This window comes from Tribolium madens, unplaced genomic scaffold, assembly GCF_015345945.1.
Source record: "Tribolium madens isolate multiple individuals breed KSU strain unplaced genomic scaffold, Tmad_KSU_1.1 Scaffold_96;HRSCAF=242;Tcas5.2_LG5, whole genome shotgun sequence".
Taxonomy (NCBI): domain Eukaryota; kingdom Metazoa; phylum Arthropoda; class Insecta; order Coleoptera; family Tenebrionidae; genus Tribolium; species Tribolium madens.
The window spans coordinates 4,174,179-4,189,134 of record NW_025401068.1 but is presented as its reverse complement, the minus strand read 5'-3'; the positions used below and the strand labels follow the sequence as shown (position 1 = coordinate 4,189,134).

Below are 14,956 nucleotides of genomic sequence, written 5' to 3'. Positions count from 1 at the left end.
AGCACAAGAGGTTTCGTATTTCAATTAACAGCAGCGGCGTCCCGTGATATTTTTCAATTTACTTGAAGAATTAGAATGTATAAGGGCGATGTGAGGTGATATGGAAATGACATTTCAACATCTATTACAAGGTTTGCCAATTGAAGTGTTATATTGATTAATAAATATCTTTTAATAATTTGTAATATTTTGGATAAATTCCTTGTAAAACTTACTTGGCGAACCCTGTTAAACTAAGTTGACATTAAATTAATAAAAAAAATTAATAACTCTCCGTCGTGTTGTCAAATTCGGTGCTTGTTGAATTCTTCAGCAAGAAATCAGAATTGTTAAATTGAATCAAGATCACTAAATAGGTCGTTACGCCGGCTACAATCTGAAAAATACATAAAATTTTTGTGACTCTGATATTATTCTAAATTATACTGTGTAGAGTAGGGTGTAATCTAGCGGAAATAGTCCACAAACTGTGAAATACAATCGGTTGTGATACATTTGTAAGGAATATATTTCAATCTGAAATTATCTTCTTCTTGAATCACTTAATCTACTTAAATATATTTACCGTATCTTGCAGATTTGTATTCGTTGTATTGTTCCTAATTTTATGCAAAATTCTAGGGCACGTATTCGCCTGGAAACAGATCGCAAGCTATAAGATTAATTAGTTTAGTGATTCATTATCTAATAACAAATTATACTAACAAGTCTTATAACGATCAATAAAATTTTACTGTAATAACGTGCACTAAACAAACTATTCGAGGGTTAGATTAGAATTCATTTTGCAAGTAAAAGTTATACGTAATGAAGTTACTCTAATAATAACATTACCCACTGTTGATGTGAGTTGTAATGTGCATCCTGTGGCAATGCAACCGCGGTAATAAAACAAGACACGCAGGAAAGTTATGTGAAACTTGTCACATCTCCTCGCTAAACACATTCATCAAAAGTTTTAAATTTCGTAAAACTCTTTTTCATGTAATTAATTGAAATCTGTTGCGTAAAAATAAATTGTGGAATCATTCCCTTTCCAGCTTGTTACATTACTCGACTGCTTTGTTTTTACTCGGCCTATTGATTCGACTGTTTCCAATTAGGACAAGAAAAAATAATTAAAATCGCCGATCAAGCGAAAATCCTATAAATTCAATTTATTGTTTCCTTTGCTTTAGCGTCGGTTTTCACAAATAATTTATAAACGATTTTTTTACTTACTTCTTCGCAAGTCTCGCTGGTTATCCAAACAATGGCCATTACTTCGCACGCGTTGGAGAAAGCCCAAAAAGTAAAAAAGTAATCCAACTGACTTTTGTTCTCAGATGAAGACTTGTTAAAGTTAATTGCAACTAAAAACAGTGCTGTAACAATACTAATAAAAGTAACAGTGATTCTTAAAAGTTGTTGCACACAAAATGCGTAGTTGATCATGTGAGCGGTGTCTGTGAGCTTTATATGAAGAGCTGCAACTTGGTCGACTATAAAAACGGGGTCGGAAATGGCCAACATGCTTTTTGGGAGTTTGCTACCAGAAGTAAAAATTTCTTTCGACTTTCGTTTCGCCTTTGAAGCGACTGTTTTGACCTGAGCCTCAGTCCAACTCTCAACAACTGTGTTTATTATTATCGAAATATTTTCCTTTTTTTTAAACTTACCATTAAGAGTTTGAGTTTCTTGTACCAGTGTCTCTAGATATTCATTCAGTAATTTATATCTGACTCTTAGAATGTTCAAGTAGTGACAGTATTGTAATTCCATTAACAAATTAATAAAATAAGGCAAAATACAAGTCATAAACATAATAAAGAAGGAGTAGACTTGAGTTCCGTATTCAAAAGTAGCAAAAAATATAACATTGACGGTGAGTGTTACTACAATTGTTACAAGAGTAGCCAAATGTATTAAAATACTGACATACATTTGCCTAAAATAAAATATCCTGTGATTACTTTAAAAAATAAATAAATGAAAGTACTTGTAAGGGACCCACACGGCCAAACTCCGAAACGCCACATCAACTTCCTCAATGTTCTTAAAAATCTCAATCACCTTTAAGGCAAAAATGCATCCAAAAATTACAGAACAACAGGACAATAAACTTGAAAAAATTTCCTCAAAGTACCTCAATTTCTGTTGTAAATCACTGTCTTTAAATGGTTTTAAATCGAAAACGGCGTGGTACGTTAAACTACCCAAAAGTATTAAAACCAAAAGTGCGTTTCTAATTAAGGGCCACCAAGCAAATTTAAAAATCTTTTTGCCGTTTTCTACTCGTACTAAAGAGTATGGTGCTAATCCGAAGAAGGTACACATGTAAAAAAGTGGGTGAATTGCAGAATAAACGTCGTTTGGTTCTTTGAAAAATTTTAAAATTCGTTTTGAAAACATTGTTACTTGAGTACAGATGAGAGGATAGTGAGGTCATACAGAAAAAATATTGGATCAATAATCACTTAATGTTATTGGTTTAATTGTATTAAATATGACTAATATTTTGTTTTCTACTGTTCTAATGTTTATTGGACAATTTAACTGATGAACCTGTAAGGAAAAAGTTGATTTTTGTGTTGTTTGTATTTCGTTTTCTTATTAATAACAATTGTCAAATTCGGAAAGCAAATTAATGAAGTTTTGAGGTCTGACAAGGGGCAATAACATAAAAGACCGTTTGGTGAAAATCTCTAAAAGCAAGCCATCTCAAATAGAGAGAACTGTTTAAACTGTCTCTGAATTTGCAATTGAAATCAAGTCAATTGAACACCATTTCTATTCAAAATAAACCTTTTCAAAGCTTCAAATGTTCGTTTTCTTTCACTATTGCTTCTCACATTACGAGGACACGCTACTATATCAACGCTCTCATCCAATAAAATTCAAGTTATTGGAGGAATTTTGTAATAATTAATTGTGAATATTAAAATTATACTTACTTTTTGTCTAGAAAAGTCTTATTTAGTTTAGACAAAATGCTTCACGTTCTGTTCCTTTCAATCGAAATTGGACTTAATGGTGGATATTATTGACTTAAAAGCCTTAAGCACTTTGTAGTCGAGCCATTACTCGAGAGAGCTTTTTAATCAATTTCATCACAATTATGCATCGAAGATCTTAAAGGTTTATGTAAAGCAACCAATTACACTAATTTGATTTCTTTTCTATAGTCTGCTTTTCCTAAGACCCGGAAAATTTATATTTGCGTATGCCTCGAGTAAATTATTTCATAATCAAAATTAATTTCACTAAAAATGAGGCAATAAGACTGGTTCATAATAGTGTGTGGGTGTTTGAAATGAGAAATCGTTTTTTTTTTTTTCAAATATTTATTTAAGTTATACAACGCAGACTTTAAATACAAGTGTCATCTAAATATTAGAAGAAAAGTGTAATAAGTCGCTCTTTACTCTACAACATCAAAATTTGCCTCAGGAAAAGCAATAAAAAAAATAAAAATAGTGCAAACTTTATAAAAATAGTAACATTCTGGTCGATTGGAGTTTTCTGACGTGACAAATAACTCATTGTACATTTGGTTAAATAAATCTATCTATTTATCTATGACTTGTTTGGTGAGGGTAGAGGGGCGTTTTCTTCATAAAACATCATCATGACTGCACTTTGTGACCTCTTTTTTTTCTTAGGCTGGAAGAAGAAATCGTGAGTCAGCGAATGAATAAAAGGCAGAAAATTACTTTTGATGAGTTGGTACTAATTTCATCCCCGCTGCTGCTAGACGTAATTCCTCCTTCCTCCAACGTTAATTTCGTCGATAATCCCTCTAATTCCATTTCGATATAAAGCTGGTTTAATTGGTCGTTTACCAGTATTGGCTGCAATCACAATTTTTACGAGTTCGTATCATTTTGTCGGAGTTAATATTTAAATTTTATGCCCGTTGTTAATTGTCATATCGGTCAGATTCTAATCTTGAATAGTAAAAAATTGCAAACCTGCTCAATTTTTTTCAACGCGTTGAGATCAGCTTCTAGGATATCATCCAAACCTTTCATTGTCATCTGATATTTGTAAATAATATCAGGGGTTATTGACACAGCTTCTAGCCATGGTGGATCTCGTTTCCGAATTGGGACGTTTTTGCGATTTTTAGTCCCCTAAAAATGAAAATCAAATTGAAACTTATTTTTTTTAATTCGAAAAAAAAACTTACGCCATCTGTTTGAGACGCCTTTTTTTCAGAACCGTTAGCATCGTCATTAGATCCAGATCCGTAATCGGTCTTCAAAAATGAGGAATATGACGACGAAAAACAACTTTCATCATCAATAATGTTATTATCGCGGAAAAGAGGAGCTCGATCGTTTAGATTATTCATCTGCAACGTTAGAATTCTTGTAAACACGAAAAATTTTAATTCGTAATAATACAATGTGTGAATTTTTAAATTATACTATTAGTGAGTAATGTAGATGTTAATAATGTGTTATGTATACTCACGTGAGTGGTCGGGCATTTACCTCAAACCGCATCATGGGTTATAACAAAATAACATTAATATGAAGTAAATTCCAATGGCTTTTTCAGCCAACAATCAAATAGGAAAAATGGAAAGAGAGAGAATTTCCAATTGAGAACATTGGTATGAGAAAAGCTACAGATGATTATAGCATGCAAACACAGACAGAATGTGTGTTAACCTTTTGGCTCAAATGAAAACTTTCCATGTGAGTCTCCCCATCAGGAGGACTAACCAATGGAGAATCGGGGGAACACACTGACTGAAGTGTCAGGTCCTTACGTGAACACTCAGACATTGCCTGCAAAAAGAGATTTGCAAAACCCAAAACCACTAATCTGTCCTTTTTATTTATTAGTTGTGTTAATAGAGATGTGCGAAATTTTTGTTTACCTTATTGGCGACACTGGCTGATGCTATAGACCCTAGAGCGCTCCCCGGTTCGGCTTTAACCGAAGTGGCTTGTGAGGCAGGTCTTTGGAATTGGGGGACGTTGTGTGGATTTGATTTGTACTCAGCTGAAGCATCATTTGGAGGATTGATGGTGCTGTTTTGGCACATTTCGGGATTAACTGACATCGTGGGAGGGACAGGGATTGGTAAGACTGGAAGGGGGGAACAGATTATGGGAGGAGTAGGATATATGGGATTGTAGTTGTAAATCATCCCTGGCATGTATTGGACTAGAATATACGAATTAATTTAAGAAAAAGAGCAAAAGGAGAACTTACCTTGATATCTGGGATCGTTAAGATTGCCTTCGAAGCCTCTCTGTTGGGTTGGTATGTAATAAAGAGGGAACATTCGAGGGGCAAGGCTTCCCAAAGGATTCGGATTTGATGTCACATTCATGCTTTGGGTGTTACTTATTGGAGTGACAGTGACGGAAAATGGGGGCCACAAATTCACATCATTGAGCTATAAAAATTTCAATTCCAAATTAGTTTCCAACAAATACTCAACTAACCCCTTGTTGGTACACAGTTTCGTTTTTGGTGTCATTATTAACAAGCGCTTGTGGAGGCTTCATCCGTGTTGGAGGTTCCTGATTTTGGTTATTATTACGACCCATTTGGTGCTTGTGTTTGGTTATTTTATGACTTTCGCCTTCCCATGAGTGAGAAACGCTGCGTTTAATCCCATGTCCTTGATTTGAGTAGTCATTTTTTTCCAATATTTTGTCACCAGCATTCGTTTTTTCGTGTTTATGATGTGATTTTTTACTCTCTCGGTCTCTGGTGACGGATCTTTGTTCCCGGTGACGCTTGATCATGATTTTTTCCATGTCCTCGTTATGTCTGTAACAATCTATGAGTCGGGGAAGTCACAAAATTGATTATTACTTGTACAAAACTGCTTCAGTGAGTAGGAGAGGTTTGTAGGAGTCGTTGGAGGTATTTGTGGCACTTGTTGTAGCACTTTCCATGTTGGGGTTGCTAACTGAACTTAGGTTCCCGGCGCTTCCGCTTCCAGAAGCTCCGCTGTTTTCGATGGGGGAAAGACACTTTCTGGAACAAAATTGTTACTCTTGTTTCTAAACTCAAAAATGGTCTTACTGATTGTTGGTACAGTGTTGAACAGAAGACAGAATTTTGCCTTCGGGGTCTGTATCATTTGAGGCACTTGGCCGTTCACTACTTTCATCGGAAATTGTGGTCTTGGGTTTACTTTGAAAAAATCTCTGGATGTTTTCGTTATAATTTAATTGATTGTAGCTAGGAGGTGTCTCTGACGAGGATTTACTATCGTAGTAATCGTGATGTGGGGATATTTCTCCCAACATAACAGAATCACGTTCCTGAAATTTAAAATATTTGCCTATCCACCTTTTTTTTATTTGAATTGTAAAATTCAATGTTAGTCACCAGTGCCCATTAGTTTATAAATTGATAAAAATTGGGGCACTTACCATTCTTCTTAGACTTACCGAAATCGTGGGATCGGTATCTTGAGGTAAGTCTAGTTGTAAATTAGTTTTGTTTACTTCAACCATGAGATACTCCATAAAATTTGCAAGATCTTTGCATCTCTTTGAGACCTCGTGTTTTGCCGCTTCAGACGGCCTTGACAATTCCTATAAAGTATGAATTTTTCATCAGAAAGGTTGTTTATTAACAACTCAATGTTACCTTGTTTAATAACAATAAAATTTCTCCTTGAATCACTTTACTTTCTTTGAGAACTTCTTCAGGAATATATTTTTTCTCGTCGTCCTTATTTTGGTCAAAAATGTCTGGATTTTTAGGCCCCTAAATAGAAAAATTAACTTTTTTTCTTTTTAAAAATTACAATAACATACTTGTAAAACTCTGTGGAGACCAATTACGAATTCCAAACGCCTTGACCACGGATTGACGAAACTAGACCACTCGGTTTCAATCATGACAAAACCGCCATTTTGCACCGCAAATCTATAAGGTTTGCTACGAAAAACCGATCCAGCAATTTGGCACATCGTCATGACTAGAACAAAAAGAACACTCAAAAATAATTTTCTATCGAATTTTGAACTTACCAGATTCATAAACTTCTTTGAGGAAAGACATGTCTTCAGGATGATAAAAATCAAAAATTGATTTCCCTAACATATCTTGAGGCAAAAACCCGAAATTTGTAACCACGTCAGGGTCCACATGACTGAATATGCAGGCCGCAGTGTGTCTCATGCCAAATTTGGCACATTTTACCCTTTCTTCAGGAACTAAAATACACATCTTATGCCAAATTTTGCTCATTTTACCCTTACCTTTATACGAAGAATATACAGGATTTGCTACTACTACAAGAAACATTCCCCCATTAGTGTCTAAAAGTTTTTTAGAGTCTGGAGTGTCATTGAGGTGTCTAAAGGTAACAGTTAGTTGAAACGCTTGGTAAGCCACTGCTTTTTCAACCACACCAAATCCGGAAGATTTGAGTCCTCTATATTTGCGAAGACAAACATATAGAGAATTTTTAATATCTGTAAAAAAAATTTTAGTGATAAAAAAGTAAGTTGGTTAAGTAACAACCTTTGAATTTTCCTTGAGAATCCACTAAAGGTAAAGCAATACCAGTGGTAACTTGACTAGAAAAAGTTTCCCTATCCTTTGGATGAACAAAATCAATAAACGATCTTCCTAACCACATGTCTTTGGGAAAGCCCAAAACTGACGTCAGACTCGGTGTTGTGTATAGCACCACTCCATCGTACATAGAAATGACACAGCAGAAGCCATCCTAAAACCGAATTGTTTTTTTCATCGATTTTTTCTGATGACGTTTTACCTCTGAAGGAGAAGCCGTGACTTTGTTTTTCTCAACCGAAGTCTCCATTGGAACATTTGGAACATTCAAAGGTGTTTCATTTTCAGTATGCTGGCTTTGTTGGTCGGTCCAGGACATTTCTTTATCTCGAGGTGGTGTCTCCGCTAACATATGCAAAAAAACATACCACAGGCAATGTGTTACACCTAAATCTTAACATCAAGCACAAACGCATACACCCGGACCGGATTATGTCTAATAAAGTTAGTTTGTTAAAAAATGTGCAAAACAAAATAATTGTAAGAAATTTAGTCGATTAGTTAGTTGGTTAATTTTCATAACTGTTACCTGTGACTGGCACTGAGGGGGATACACTGGGGTCGGGATCATTTGATTCAACTATCTCGGTTGTGGGGACTGCTGTTTCAACAACAGGGATGGTAAGTACTTCAACACCTGAAAAATTCTAGTTATTTGAAGAAAGTCAGTTTTGGAATAGTACCCATGGTTGGTTCGCTATCTTCCTTTAAAATAACACAAGTGTTTCTATTGTCTGAAGGTGTGGTTGCTGTAACTGTCGAAATGTTGCCACCATTTGTACTAGAATTTGCAGACTTGGGTTTTTTCTTTTTGTGTTCTTTGTTCCGTTTGGGAGGTTGGAATCCAATTTCACCGCTAGAGAATTTATAGAAAATAAAGTAAAAAATTTGCTTTTTCTATTACCTTTCATCCGGATTAGTAGTCCCACAATATCCACTACTTCTACTCGAATTACTCCCACTGTGTCGAGACTTAGAGCTTGCACTTTAAATATTAATGGTTAGAGGAAGCCGCAATTTTTTCTATAGTTACCTTCTTTGTGAATTACTGTTACTACAGCTGTTTGAGTATCCAGAATCGGAAATTTTTGTGTTTGTAGTTCCGGATTCAGATTCCATAACGAATTTAGACTGCGATATCTTAAAATTAAGACACAGTCACCAACCATAACGCAAGAATATGTAAAATATTCGCTTAAACGTCTTATATAAAATCTCATAATTATGAATGAATGTACGTGAATTGGGCCTAAATGTGAATTATTGAAAATGAATTAACTAATTGTGTTGGCAATAATTAGCAGCGTGCTTGTACACGAGCATTTGGAAACAAAACATTGCTTTCTGAGCTTGGAGTAATTTAATTGAAAACAAGAGTTGAATGGTTTGTTTTACCAAGTAATTTAGTTTTTACGTTTCCACAATTTTTTTAAAATCTACTTCTAATAAAATAACTCTTTACAATAGCTTTCTTTTCAAACTGGTTTTCTAGAATAATTCTCAATGGAGAGATTAATCGCAGTAATGCTGAAAAAACGTATTTAGAGGTTGTAGTTTCAAGAAATCGGTAAGTTCAGGTTGAAACACGTGATTAATTCATTTTACTCGCACGTGTCTTGCAAGACAAGAATGAAATCAGCTTGCATTGCTTAATTTTATTTTTAATGTGCATTTTTACTTCTCAAAGATATTAAATATTAATTAAAATCAAGGCGAATTATTTCCAGTGATAATAATAATTATTAGAGTCCGGATGTGCTTTGCCAACAACATTTATTTTTGCAACAACAATATTTTAAAGTAACATTTTGAGTGGAGTGCGTTTTACGAGCACGATTACGTGAACGTGAAGGCAAGAATAGACCGAATGGAACAATAGGGGCTTTTAATTTCACAAACTTGTTATATATAAACTCGTGGGCAATAATTGTTCTTGAACTATTATTCTGGTGTTTCCAATTAACAATTTCAACAATTTCATTGTTTGTTCCATAAATATATTGAAAAAAATCTTGTGGTACTGAAATTAGATTATAGCTGTTGGGTGCATTGTTGATTGAACATGACAATTTGTAGATTTTATTTTTATATATTATTTAACATGACCTTGTCACAAGCCATCTGCAAAGTTTTTTTTACCATTCCAATTCGGAATTCGTTCATGCAATTAAGTTTCTTACATAATGGGTTTAGGTTGCAGCAAGTGTTTTATATAACGCTGTTTAGTGTGGCAGACCAAGATTGCTGGTTCAAATGGGCTATAGATTATGTAACGACTGTCCGAACCTTTAGAGGTATTCTCTGATTAGAACGCTTACATGAAGACGACTATTTAAAGAGAGCTGTAATTCTCTAACAAAAATAACTATAGTGTTTGTTCTAAAAAGAAGAACTACGAATGCCTAAATTGACACTTTTCGGATGAGCAAAAGCAATTGCTTGGAGCGCTCAACCTATAAGGATTCATTTGAGATATTGGGTGTTTGTTATGTGACCTATTCAGTTTCCTCTAGAACGGAACTATCGATTCTGTTTGAAATAGGTTTGGAGTTAAATACATCTAGTTTTATTACTGGATTCACCCAAAAATCAAATGATTCACTAGAGAAGCCAATAACTAAAACAATATCATTAAAATTAAAAAACTACCATAAAAAGTCTTGTACATATAGACTGTTCTAGGACTATTAAGTTCTAAAGAAGTGGTAATAAATAGATAATTATAATAATTAGTAATTACATTATACTAATAGTCTAAGGCTTATTGAGTTTTTTTCTGCTCATAAATGACAAGTAGTTGTGAAAGTAGCATGTGTCTTAGATGGGGAAAGACAGAAAGTATACTTTGACTTTTCCAAAATACCAAAAAATATTTGTTTTAAAAAATACGGCAAAAACAACATCCGTTCAAAATAAAAATAAACAAATTTTTAAAATTTCTTTAAAAAATAACTATACTCGCAAAGTCTTATATTTAGCGGTTGTGTTTCGTTATGTTTGTTCATTAATGTGCAATTTCCAATAATTTATTATTTTATAAGTATTACATTTATTATGTTACAATTGCCTTCAGTAAGCGTAACTTATACGAAAAGAAACTTTCCTTGCTCAAGGTAACTATCGTTAAAAGGAATTTATTAGGAAATTAGTGCTAAATTAATGATTTTATTACCATTTAGGTACCACAATGTGCAATTTTTTGTATTACTGTAGTAGAATAAAGCTAGCTATAAACTCAAATTATGTATAATAATATTTTTGTTATGATTATGCAATGTGGAAATAGAAGTTTAATTTAGCTTTCTTTAATAAGCCATTTCAAAGATTCAAATAAATTTCTTATACTTAGTTATGTGAGTGCTAAATAAAATTTATTTATTTTATTAGTAATAGATGTAATAGCTTGCCTAATTTAAGTCACAATTTTTTTGTAGGCTAAAGAGAGAGCAGAAAAAATGGCCGTTTCAATGATTGTGTTTTGTCATTGGTAAATAAGTAAAATGACCGTATTTAATTAAAAGCAATATCAGGCATTTCTTTAGGGGTGAAAACTCAAAATTTCGATTTTCAGGTAAAGTGTCAAGAAAAGTTCATGTTCTTGCATTCTTTGATCCAAATTTAGAAAGAAAATGTGAAAAGGGTAATGATAAACTGTTTTGGAACTCTGATAATATTTTTTTGAATGTTTGCCTTTTAATTTACATGTAAGAAAACAATTTTAATTAAATGCGTTTTAGGCCAGGTTTTAATAAACAAGATTCTTTCCAAAATTTAAGATTTTCCTTTGTGAAATTTGAAATTATGTTAAAGTTTAAAACAAGGGGCGATAAAAAATTATTCTGTTTTGGTTATTAGATCCTCAATGCCTGTCTTAATTTTGAATGTTATGTAAATCATTCTGTAAATCAGAGATAAGGACCATCTCAGATGATTTCCCTGGAGTCAGAATAATTAATGTAGCTTAAGAGTATAAGTTTTTTTGAATTTTTTCAATAAATGAATAATTTATTAATTAACGACTTTGTTTTTCTAATTATAACTACCCAATTTGGTTCACCTCCTGACACAATCGACCATATTTCCCCCGCTTTGCAATTTATTATTACTTCCATGTCGTAACATAAAATCCCATGTACAACAACGTGCTCTTCCCATGCAGACCCCAACCACTGCCAATCGCAAAATTGTTATATGAACTTAATTCGTCGTCTTTTCATGACATGTTTCAAAAGAAAGACTCCGATTCTTTCTAATAAAAGAATCACTTATTTATAGAACTGTCCTCTACCAAGCAATTACCTTTCTCTCAATCTTTGCTACTTGGTATTAGATGATCACCTTAACACACTTTGTTTTTTTTTATAAACTTGCGCTTGTAATTTTCACTCAATGTAAAATCTGCTTAAGCCAATATGAAGATTTTTCCAGCAACAGGTGACAATGTTTTATGCCATGTGATCTCAGGGAAGTGGGATGTATTCATTTAGTGGAATAATAAAAAAAGGTTTTGTTTCTACTTTTCAGTCCTAGATTTATCTGCAACGTGTGATTCAGTAACCAACAAAAGTCGCCGTAAAATAAATTTGTCAAACTTAGTATCTCCTATGTTGCTGATTCACGTTGTACTAAACGTGCAGTGTAAAGGAGTATCGGAAAAAGTAAACATTATTTATGTACGGGTCATTTGGTATTTACTAAACACGAATTACAACTTATTTAAGTAGCAACGTCGATTCATTTAGGATATTTTTAGTATTTAAAGCAACTGCAAAGTTTTAAGTAATTTAGTCAAAACAATAATGATAATAGTTTTGTTTTAAAGAATCTACTCTCGAAGGAGTCACGTTTTACCCTTCCGTAGTTTTTTTTTCTATAATAAAAATAACAATGACAAATAAATGTGGTGTAGTTTTGGTAGGATACGAAGTTCAATTAGTTAGTAATAAATATGCGGCCTTGATGATGACTTGGTAATTTAAAAGATAAAGTGTATGCACCTGCATTTCAATTACTATAATCCCAGTTAGAATTTATAACACCTATACCTGTTTGAATTAATTAAATAATTCTGTAAAATTAGTTTCTTATTTTTTATTGATTTTTGTTTTATTTTTTTAAATTCACAATTGTTCTAAAATTAGCTAGCACATTTATTATTGCGTTGGTGGTTATTCGATGTCAATTCAAAACAAATTTTAATACAAATAATGGAGAAAATAGAAATGAATGACAAAGCCATCGAGGTTTCAATAAAGCAGTTATGCAATTATTTGACCTACGGTTACCACAGCTTTTGAGAATTTTCAGGTCAAAGGTCAATTCCATTGAAAAATCACAGTTTATTTGTTGCTACTTATTGTTTGACGATTTTTTTTTGACTTATATGTGCGAAATTTTAATTTCTTCTATTCATTAGCACAATAATAACTCTCGTAAATTTTATAGATACTTAGCTACTAAAATTTAATAAATTTAACAGAAAAAGAAAAACGTAAATTTATTAGCTTTCATTTAATACAATATTTTTTTTATTTTATAATCCAAATTATACTAAAATTACTTTAGAATTTTTATTTTTCAGCTTTTGGGGCCAATTCACATAAAGTGAGTTACATATTTTAATTCAGAATTAAACTACTTCGAATTAAGTTGTCATTAACTTTGCATTGCCAAACGCCGAATTAATTGCGAATTAAAATTGTAAAATGTGTAGAGTGAATTAGATTTTTTAAATACACCTGCTACTTAAAATCTGTTCTAACATGTTTTCAAGTTGTATTATTCCGGACCAGGAATAATAGTTATTTATTGTAAGAGTGTGTTAGATAGCGTTTTATCCACGCAAGAATGTTTAACCGCGAGAACGTTAGTTCGAGCAGTTACTTCTCTTAAGTGGATAAAACGCGTCTAACACACAACTGTAATATAACGTTTTATTCACAATCACAGGCCCAAATTATTCCAAACTTAATTAAAAATTAAACTGACATTTAAACGTCACGCCAAATGTGCTTTCGGTTAAACGTTACGCTGTTACGCGGTGCGCTGTTTACTAACAATGGAATAAAGTTACTTTATTCCACTAGTGGATAAAGTGGTACCTTATACGCATCTAAAGTGTGGAATAAAGTCTAATAACACTGAACAAATTAACAATGTGTTTAAACTATAAAGAAATATGTACATCCAGGGGAATTTAAAGCAAATTCATAACTGTTGTGTACCCTATAGTCCTTGGATAGGATCAAGTTCAAATCAAGTTTTCAAATTGGTTTATATAATTGGTAAATATTAAAAAAATTATTAACGGCTCGTGTACTAAAATCCCTTAAGGGACTTATTTGGTCTTCAGGATTCGCCTCTGATCTTCGAATCATATGACCTGTTCTTTTTTTTTCAAAAAATTTCAAAATTTCTATTTAAAAAAAGTGCTTGTTATTGCCTTTTGAATATAGCAACAACACATCATTATAGGTTTACATTAAATCCTATTAAAATAAATCACATTATTCATAATTCACGTGTCATTAATGTAAGATTAATTGAATAATTTATTTACATGTAAAAGTTATTATAATTATTGAAGTAAAGCGAATAATGGAATTAATGAGGTAATTTTCCCAACATTGGTTGCCAATGCTGACATTTCTTAAAAGGAAGTTCGAGTAAAAAAATTAAATTAAAAAAACTGCTCTTACATTTAAAAGACTAAAATAAAATTGAAAACTACCCTTCAAAAAATGCAGTTTTAAAAACCAACCACAACCTACATGCTGGAATTCCGTTAATATAAAAAATTACTTACAATAAACTGGCGTTACATTTTCAGTTAACTTTTTGAAAAGGAACGAAGAACTGGTAACTATCACGAAAAAACGCAATACTTAATCGCAACAAAATTATTTCATATTACTGCAAGCTCGGTTCAAACTTTACTGGCGCAACATTTTCCTTTGGCGAGATCGCAGAATGAGACAGTGACGTACAGAAAGAACATGCAGGAAAAGGAGAGAATATAATATAGCAAGTGGGCACGCAACCAGCGACTATTCACGCTTTCAACAACGTGAGCTGTCTTTCCCTGCACGCCTGCATTATCGTCCTTTGTCCACACTTCGACGCGGATTTTCGACAGATTCAAATGCTAAATTTACGCTTTAATGCCGTGAATAACGCGGTTACAACTGCACGTAATCTCTGTTTTGACAACATTTGACTCTCTTTGCCCAAAATATCATTATTCAAGAATTTGGAGTATTTTATTCAGTTTTGCACAGAAGTTTAAAATATTTTCGATCATTCAAGGATGTGTAAAAATAACCAAAAACTAATACGTAACCGTATTTACTTGCTTTATTCAATTTGGAACAATTTTTTTTTCATCGACAAATTTTGTTCCACGTGATAAATTCGAAAT

The 14,956-nt window shown here is 32.8% G+C and overlaps 2 protein-coding genes across 6 annotated transcripts; both read right to left on the bottom strand.

The window, feature by feature from the left end:
* Nucleotides 1-262: 262 nt before the first annotated feature.
* On the bottom strand, nucleotides 263-2,391 carry LOC123013388 (putative gustatory receptor 28a). Its single transcript, XM_044411878.1, has 5 exons — nucleotides 1,979-2,391; nucleotides 1,222-1,927; nucleotides 566-634; nucleotides 427-516; nucleotides 263-376 (listed from the first exon to the last, which is right to left on the bottom strand). Exons 1-5 carry the CDS (start codon nucleotides 2,389-2,391, stop codon nucleotides 263-265), a joined length of 1,392 nt encoding a protein of 463 aa, XP_044267813.1.
* A 1,060-nt stretch (nucleotides 2,392-3,451) lies between these two features.
* Nucleotides 3,452-14,492, bottom strand: LOC123013818 (period circadian protein). 5 transcript variants are annotated; one of them, XM_044412620.1, is made up of 22 exons: nucleotides 14,345-14,492; nucleotides 8,573-8,679; nucleotides 8,444-8,524; nucleotides 8,223-8,395; nucleotides 8,069-8,176; nucleotides 7,742-7,884; nucleotides 7,486-7,693; nucleotides 7,221-7,436; nucleotides 6,990-7,175; nucleotides 6,774-6,937; nucleotides 6,604-6,723; nucleotides 6,384-6,548; nucleotides 6,031-6,272; nucleotides 5,818-5,982; nucleotides 5,442-5,772; nucleotides 5,206-5,392; nucleotides 4,868-5,157; nucleotides 4,656-4,775; nucleotides 4,169-4,333; nucleotides 3,951-4,112; nucleotides 3,693-3,830; nucleotides 3,452-3,642 (listed from the first exon to the last, which is right to left on the bottom strand). In XM_044412620.1, the coding sequence occupies exons 2-22, from the start codon at nucleotides 8,656-8,658 to the stop codon at nucleotides 3,556-3,558; spliced, it is 3,537 nt and encodes a 1,178-aa protein (XP_044268555.1). In that variant the 5' UTR covers nucleotides 8,659-8,679; nucleotides 14,345-14,492; the 3' UTR covers nucleotides 3,452-3,555. The 5 variants fall into 5 exon arrangements, with proteins under 5 accessions (XP_044268555.1, XP_044268557.1, XP_044268554.1 ...); XM_044412622.1 differs by having other exon boundaries at nucleotides 6,402-6,548; XM_044412619.1 differs by having other exon boundaries at nucleotides 6,402-6,548; nucleotides 6,990-7,436.
* Nucleotides 14,493-14,956: the final 464 nt, after the last annotated feature.